The 6838-nt window shown below is 69.6% G+C and overlaps 1 protein-coding gene across 2 annotated transcripts; it reads left to right on the forward strand.

Moving 5' to 3' along the window:
- The first annotated feature begins 343 nt into the window (after positions 1–343).
- RGS11 (regulator of G protein signaling 11) lies at positions 344–5667 on the forward strand. 2 transcript variants are annotated; one of them, XM_052772813.1, is made up of 17 exons: positions 344–450; positions 1235–1331; positions 1678–1728; positions 1815–1921; positions 2034–2085; positions 2171–2229; positions 2396–2472; positions 2590–2671; positions 2822–2890; positions 3562–3591; positions 3675–3736; positions 3974–4087; positions 4200–4315; positions 4700–4787; positions 4888–5026; positions 5091–5173; positions 5245–5667. In XM_052772813.1, exons 1-17 carry the CDS (start codon positions 391–393, stop codon positions 5369–5371), a joined length of 1413 nt encoding a protein of 470 aa, XP_052628773.1. In that variant the 5' UTR covers positions 344–390; the 3' UTR covers positions 5372–5667. The 2 variants fall into 2 exon arrangements, with proteins under 2 accessions (XP_052628773.1, XP_052628774.1); XM_052772814.1 differs by having other exon boundaries at positions 3568–3591.
- The last annotated feature ends 1171 nt before the right edge of the window (positions 5668–6838 follow it).

Below are 6838 nucleotides of genomic sequence, written 5' to 3' on the forward strand. Positions count from 1 at the left end.
CCTGCCCACACCCTGCCCGCACAGCCTCTCCGACAGCCACGGCGGTTCCCCACACGCACACACGCCCGCCCTGCACCCGGCAGCCCACCGGGTCAGCCAGGGCACGCAACCCCCGGGGGCCCGGGGCCAGCCCTGCGCTCCCCCGACCCGGCCGGGCCGGGGGGGGGGGCCGGGCCCCAGCGGGCCGGGCCCTGGGGACCGGCGGGCAGGACGAGGGCTGCTCCCGGCTACCGGGGCCGGGGCGCGGGGGCGCCCGTACCGGGGTGCCCGTCGGGGCGCCCGGCGCAGACGGCGGCAGCCGCCGGGGGGGCGTGGGGGAGGGTGGGGGGCGCGGGGCGGGGCCGGGGGCGGGGCAGGGCGGAGCGGCGCGGCGCGGGGCGCGCACCCGCGATGACCATCGGCGGCCCCCGCGGCCGGCACCCCCGCCTCCAGATGCCCTGTCTGCGCAAGGTGAGCCGGCCCCGGCCCCGGCCCCGGCCCCACGGGGAGCGGGCACCGCGCCGGGACCGGGCGGCGGGCACCCGGCACCGCGCCGGGCACCGCAGGCGGCACGGGCGGCGGGCACCGCGGGGACCGGGCGCTGAGCGCCGTGGGGACGGGGTGCCGAGGGCACCTGGCGCTGGGACTGTGGGGACCGGGCATCGGCACCGCGGGGACCGGGCACCCCGGGGACCGGGCGCTGGGACCGCGGGGACCGGGCACCGGCACTGCACTGGGCAACGCGAGCGTCGGGGACCGGGCACCGCCGGCGGCACGGGCGTCGGGGTCGCCGGGGCCGGGTACCAGCACCACCCAGCATACCGCGGGACAGCGGGCATCACCCCGGCCCCGGCACCGCCACGGGGCACCGGGCACCGCCCCACGCGGGGACACCCACGGGCAGCGCCCCGGAGCTGCGTGCTCAGCCCCTGCCCGCCGGCCCGGGGTGCTGCCGCAGCCCCGGCAGAGCTTGCTGCCCAAAACCAGGGCTCCCCGGCCCAGGGATGCCCGGAGGATGGGTGCCCGCACCTCTGGCGTCACACGCTCGCCCAGCTGCTGGGTGTCCCAGGTCCGGCTGCAGGGTGCCAGGCTGTCCCCGCTCCAGGCACGGGGTGTCCCAGGTCCGGCTGCGGGCTGCCAGGCTGTCCCCGAGCTGGGCACAGGGTGCCCGGGGTCAGGGCGGGGGGAGCCAGGCTGTGCCCAGGCCCGGTGCCCCCAGCCGGGGGGCTGAGCGTGGCAGGCACTTGCCCGGCAGATGGAGCGCATGATCGTCAGCATGCAGGACCCTGACATGGGCATCAAGATGAGGAACCAACGCTTGCTCATCACCGTCATCCCCCACGCCATGACAGGTGGGTCCCCGTGGCGGGGCGCCCTGCGAGGCGCGCGGGGTGGGGGAGGCGTGCCGGCGCTCCCCGGGTGGCCCCGGTGCTGCACCCAGCACCCAGCCCTGCGCCGCTCGCCTCCCCGCACCCAACGGGTGCTCAGCGCTGCAGCTGGGATCAATTATGCATCGGCTGAGCGGGGCGGGCGCTCACCGGGGCGGGCAGCCCAGCATGTCCTTGGCAGGGCCCCCGTCACCCTGCGTGACCCCCTCGGCACCCACTGTGCCGTGCTAGGGTGCCTCAGCCTGGGAACCTCCCCGTGCCCGGTCTGGGGGACCCCATTGCACCCCGCTAATGCTGCCTCGGTCCCCAGGGAACGACATCGTGGAGTGGCTTATCCAGAAGTACGGCATCTCCGAGGAGGGTGAGTGCCCCGGCACGGGTGGCCGGCACTGTGGGGCTGACCGGGACTGCCAAGCTGCCATGCAGCCCCCGATTCCGCTCCTCCAGAGTCGCTGCACCTCGGCAACCTCATCGTGAAGCACGGTTACATCTACCCCCTCAAAGACCCCCGCAGCCTGGTGCTGCGGGCGGACGAGTCACCCTACCGCTTCCAGGTGCGGCCCCACTGGCGGCGTGGGCACTGCCGCAGCCTCGGGGCTCCCCCGGCTCGGCACCACGGCACCCCACAGTGTCCACCTCAGCCTCTTCCCCCTCCCGACCCTGCAGACCCCCTATTTCTGGACCAGCACCAAGTGGCCAGCCACGGAGCTGGACTACGGTAGGTGCCACTGTGCCGCTGGCACCAGCACGGGCTGCAGCCCCTTCCTGGGCCCCCCCCTGAGGTGCCGCCGCTCCTCTTGCAGCCATTTACCTGGCCAAGAAGAACATCCGCAGGCAGGGTGACCTGATCGAGCACGAGAAGGTGAGCGGTGCCCTCCTCACACCTGTGGTGAGCTGGGGGAGGTCTCAGCTCACCCAGGAGCAGGGGCTCACCCACAGGGCAGCACCAGCTCTGCCTGTGCTGGAGCGGGGATGGGACCCAGAGCCAGGCGAGGGGCCGGGTGTCATGCCATGCCTACCTGCCACAGGACAACTACAACCTCCTGCACAAGCGGATCAACCACACGTGGGACTTCGTGGTGATGCAGGCACGAGAGCAGCTTCGGTGAGTGCAGGCATGGCCCAGCACCACTGCACCCTGGGGAGCCGCTGGGGATGGAGCACCCTTGGGTCCCAGGGCAGGGAGGGTGCCAGCACCTCCCCGCTGCCTTTGCACGGGCAGGGCGGCCAAGCAGCGGCGGAAGGGCGACCGCATCGTCATTGACTGCCAGGAGCAGGCGTACTGGCTCGTCAACCGGCCCCCGGTGAGGATGGGCTGGAGGGGGCGAGGGGTGCCAGGCTGGTGGGTGCAGCCCTGGGCAGCTCCCCGGCACCAGGCACGGCCCCGGCCCGGGGAGCGGGGCTGGGGAGCGCGGGGGTTCCCGCCAGCCCCCGGCACGATGCTCTCATTGCAGCCGGGAGCCCCCAACGTGCTGGAGCAGGGCCCTGAGCGCAGGAACTGCCACACCACTCGTGTCCAGCTGGTGAGTGGGGGGGGTGGGCACCCCCGGGGCTGCCAGCAGACACAGGGCACAGCCACCCGTGTGTGCCGAGCTGCCCCGGTGGGTGCATGGCCACCCGTCCCCCTCAGGCTGTGCCTATATTTTGGTGGGGCAGGGAGCCCCATCTCTGCTAACATCTATGTGTCCAGCTTGTCCCCCCGCCCTGGCTGAACCAGGGGGTCTGTGTGTTTGCCCGTGCAACTACCACCCTTCTGTGCCAGCACCCCTAATCCCCATGGAGCAGCCGCACTGCTGGGAGCCCTGGCATCCCAGAGTGCCTGCAGCCACCGCTGGGCCCTTCCCTGTGTCGTGGCCCCACTAACACTGCCCCAGTCATCATCCCCCACCCCAGCCTGTCCTCACTAACCACCCACTTTCTCTTCTCTGCGCCGTGTGCCGTGTCCTGTGCCCACGTAAGTGTCACTAACCCAGGGCCGGTGCCACGCTGGGGCTGGGGGGGGGGAGGGAATGCCGGGGTTCATCCTATGAGGGGTGTGGGGATGAGGCTGGAGACCACAGGGATGGCCATGGGATGCCAGGATGAGGATGAGGGCTGGATGCCTGGGTCCTTGCCCAAGGTGGCGATGGCAGGGCTGGCGGGCACAATGTCCCAGCCCACTGTGCCCTCACCCAGCCCTGCATATCTCTTGCAGACCAAGAACATGGATTACTACAAGCGGGAGGTGAGTGGGGCGAGGGGAGGGGGTGGCTCCTGGGGACATGGGCTGCTGGGCACCCCCGACATCTCCCCTGCGCCTGGCCCCAGATCGAGTACTGCAGGAAGGCCATGGCCAGGACCAGGGTGAAGTCCTCCATCTGCCTCGAGGGGTGAGTGTATGGCAGCTGCCCCGGCTGCAGGCAGGGTCCCTGTTGGGTGACAGGAGCACCCACATTCCTGTGGACAGCTGCTGGCACCACAGTGCCTGCACTGCCATCACCCTTGGTGGGGAGCAGAGCCAAGGCTCCACGGTCATCTCAGAGTCCAAGCATGGCCCCGCGGTGGCTGGGGCCGGTGGCAGCGGTGGGACAGTGGTCCTGGCCGCCTCCAGCCGCTGCCCCTGGCAGGTACATCAAGTTCAATGAGCAGTATATGCCCCACGACCCCATCATGTCCGGCTGCCTGCCCAGCAACCCCTGGATCACAGATGACACCACGTACTGGGCCATGAATGCCCCCACGTAAGCGCCCTCGGGGGGGGGCTGCCAGCCCCTGTTCCCCCCTCCACCCCAATACACGGGGTCCAAGGGGGGGATGGGGCCATGCCTGCCCCGACGCCGGTGTCGCCCACAGGGTGCAGACCCCCACGAAGCTGCGTGTGGAGCGCTGGGGCTTCAACTTCAGCGAGCTCCTCACCGACCCCCTGGGCCGGGCGCAGCTCCTCGACTTCCTCAAGAAGGAGTTTAGCGGTGAGCAGCTGCAGCCCTGCACCCCCTGACCCATTGCCCTGTCCCAGCACCCCCAAACCCATCATCCCATCCTGGCACTCCCAGACTCACCAACCTGTCCCAGCACCCGCAGACCCACCACCACATCCCAGTACCACTTAATCCACTGCCCCGTCCCAGCAACACCAAACCCACTGCCCCACCCTGGCATCCCCAAACCCACCACCACATCCTTGCACCCCCTGACCCACTGCCACATCCCAGTATCCCTGGACCCCACCACCCCACATTGCAGCAGCTGGCTCCATACCAGGGGTTTGGCCCCACAGTTGGCTGGGCGGTGGGCCCAGCAGTGATGGCCTGGGGATGATGTCCCCATCCCCAATGCCATGTCCCCCTCCTCAGCTGAGAACCTGAGCTTCTGGGAGGCGTGTGAGGAGCTGCGCTATGGGGAGCAGTCCCGCATCACCGAGATCGTGGACTCCATCTACCAGTGAGTGCCAGCGGGGTGAGGGTTTGGGGGGAGGCCAGGCCATCATGGTGCTACGTCCTGCTGCGGGGCTGGGTGCTCACCTCTGGCTGCGACTCCCCAGGCAGTTCCTGGCTCCTGGGGCCACGCGCTGGGTGAACATTGACAGCAAGACCATGGAGCGGACGCTGGAGGGCATCAAGACGCCCCACCGCTACGTGATGGATGATGCCCAGATGCACATCTACATGCTGATGAAGAAGGTGGGTGAGGGCAGGGCTGGGCAGGGCTGGGTTGGGCAGGAGCCTGACACCTCTGCTCTCCCAGGACTCCTACCCACGGTTCCTCAAGTCGGAGCTCTACAGGAACCTCCTGGCCGAGGCCGTCATCCCCCCGGAGACCAAGAAGCGGTGAGGGCAGGGGCCGGCCCCCCGTGGTGCTGGGCTGGTCCCCACCAGCGCTGACCCCTCTCTGCCCACAGGGTCTTCCCCTTCATGCGCAAGCAGCGGCACTCCAGCCCCAGCCCGGCCCTGCTCCTGCCCGCGGGCGATGCCGAGGAGAGGAGCAGGGGTCCCGCGGCTGCCCCCGTCCCCGAGGAGGAGAGCTGAGGGCCCCGGTCCCCCTCCAACGTGGGAGCCTCCTGGCCCAGCACCCTCCAGCTCGGCCGCAGCCCCCTGCCCAGCACACCCCAGCCCCGCCGCAGGACCCTGCCGGCAGTAGCACTGAAGGAGAGAAGCCATACGCCCCCCCACCCCAGCAACCCCCCCCAGGGCCAGGCTGGCCCCGCTGCAGCCCCCACTCACAGCCCTGCACCCCCTTCTCCCTCAGGGAGCCTGCACCCAGCCGGCCTGGTGCGGGATCACCCCCTCCTCATGCCCCCCACCCCGGGCACAAGACAATAAAGCCCCCATGGGGAAACGCTGTGGCTCCCATGGTTTTCGGGGAGGGGTGACCAGGGAGGCAGTTGCACGGTGGTGGGTGCACATGGTGGTGGCCGCTGCTCTGGGCTGGATTGTGTCCTGTCCCCCCCTGGGCTGGCAGCAACCCCCTCCCCTGCCTGCAGCACCCAGCAAGGGTGCAGATCCCAGGCAGGGGGACACAGACGACCAGGCACATGTACCCATGGCACAGCCAGGACCCACAGCTCTGCTTGCTCTGAGGGGCAAAACCAGACCCCGTCGGCAGCCCCAGCTGCCCTCCTGCCGTGGCTGAGCTGGCACTCAGGGTACTCGGTTACCCTGCTGCCACCGGTACACCCATGTACAGCCCCCAGGGAGGACAAAAAGGCCTTTCGAGCAGGGCCAGAGGTGCCACGGGTCAGCAAACCCGGGCTGCAAGGGCCCTGCGGGCTGGCAGTGGCACACAAGGAGCAGGGCTGGCAGCTGAGCCACTCTGCCTGCCCGCGGCCCATTAATCTGAGCAGAGGCCAAGGATCTCACGGCAGGATTATTCTCTTTGCGGGAGCCAAGCCCCAGCTGTGGGGGATTAACGCTGGTGGTTATATAAAGGAGAGGGGGGCTGGTACCTGCCAGTGCTCAGCCTCGGACCCCAGCCCACCACCCTGCATGCACCCAGGGACCCGCAGAGCGGAGCACGCTGGGGACATCCCCAGCCCACAATGGACTAAGCAGTGCCAGCCTGCACCCTGGCTAACAAACAGCGTGGATGCTTGGGATGCTCAGGACTGCGGCATCCTTCCCTGCCACGGAGCCCGGGACTCCCGGCACGGAGCAGGGGCTATTTCTCAGCTCAGTGCTGGGGCAAACAGAGAGGCCTTGGGGCAGAGGAAGGTGCAGGAGCCTCGGTCACAGGATGGAGCTTGGGACCTTGGCGCTGGCAGCCACCAGGCAGCGACAGATGGTCCCACGCTCCAGGAGACAGCACCTGCCACGCGGCTCCCTCTGGCTTGATCCAAATCCAAGCCCCAGCATGAGATTTTCATGCTGATGGACTGCAGCAGGAATCTGGGGTGTAAAACCAGGTCAGGGAGCCCCAGGCGGGGGGCAGGGACGGGCTGGCCCAGATTGGTTATCTAACTCCAGCCTCCCTCCACATGCTCCATTCTCCCGGTCCAT

This window comes from Harpia harpyja, chromosome 21 (genome assembly GCF_026419915.1).
Source record: "Harpia harpyja isolate bHarHar1 chromosome 21, bHarHar1 primary haplotype, whole genome shotgun sequence".
Classification (NCBI taxonomy): domain Eukaryota; kingdom Metazoa; phylum Chordata; class Aves; order Accipitriformes; family Accipitridae; genus Harpia; species Harpia harpyja.

Bases quoted from the DNA above. Each gene is read 5' to 3' on its own strand.
- RGS11 (XM_052772813.1), top strand. From the start codon at position 391: ATGACCATCGGCGGCCCCCGCGGCCGGCACCCCCGCCTCCAGATGCCC. The intron at 4,088-4,199 runs GTAAGCGCCCTC...TGTCGCCCACAG, and splicing joins TGGGCCATGAATGCCCCCAC to GGTGCAGACCCCCACGAAGC. The intron at 4,788-4,887 runs GTGAGTGCCAGC...GCGACTCCCCAG, and splicing joins ATCGTGGACTCCATCTACCA to GCAGTTCCTGGCTCCTGGGG.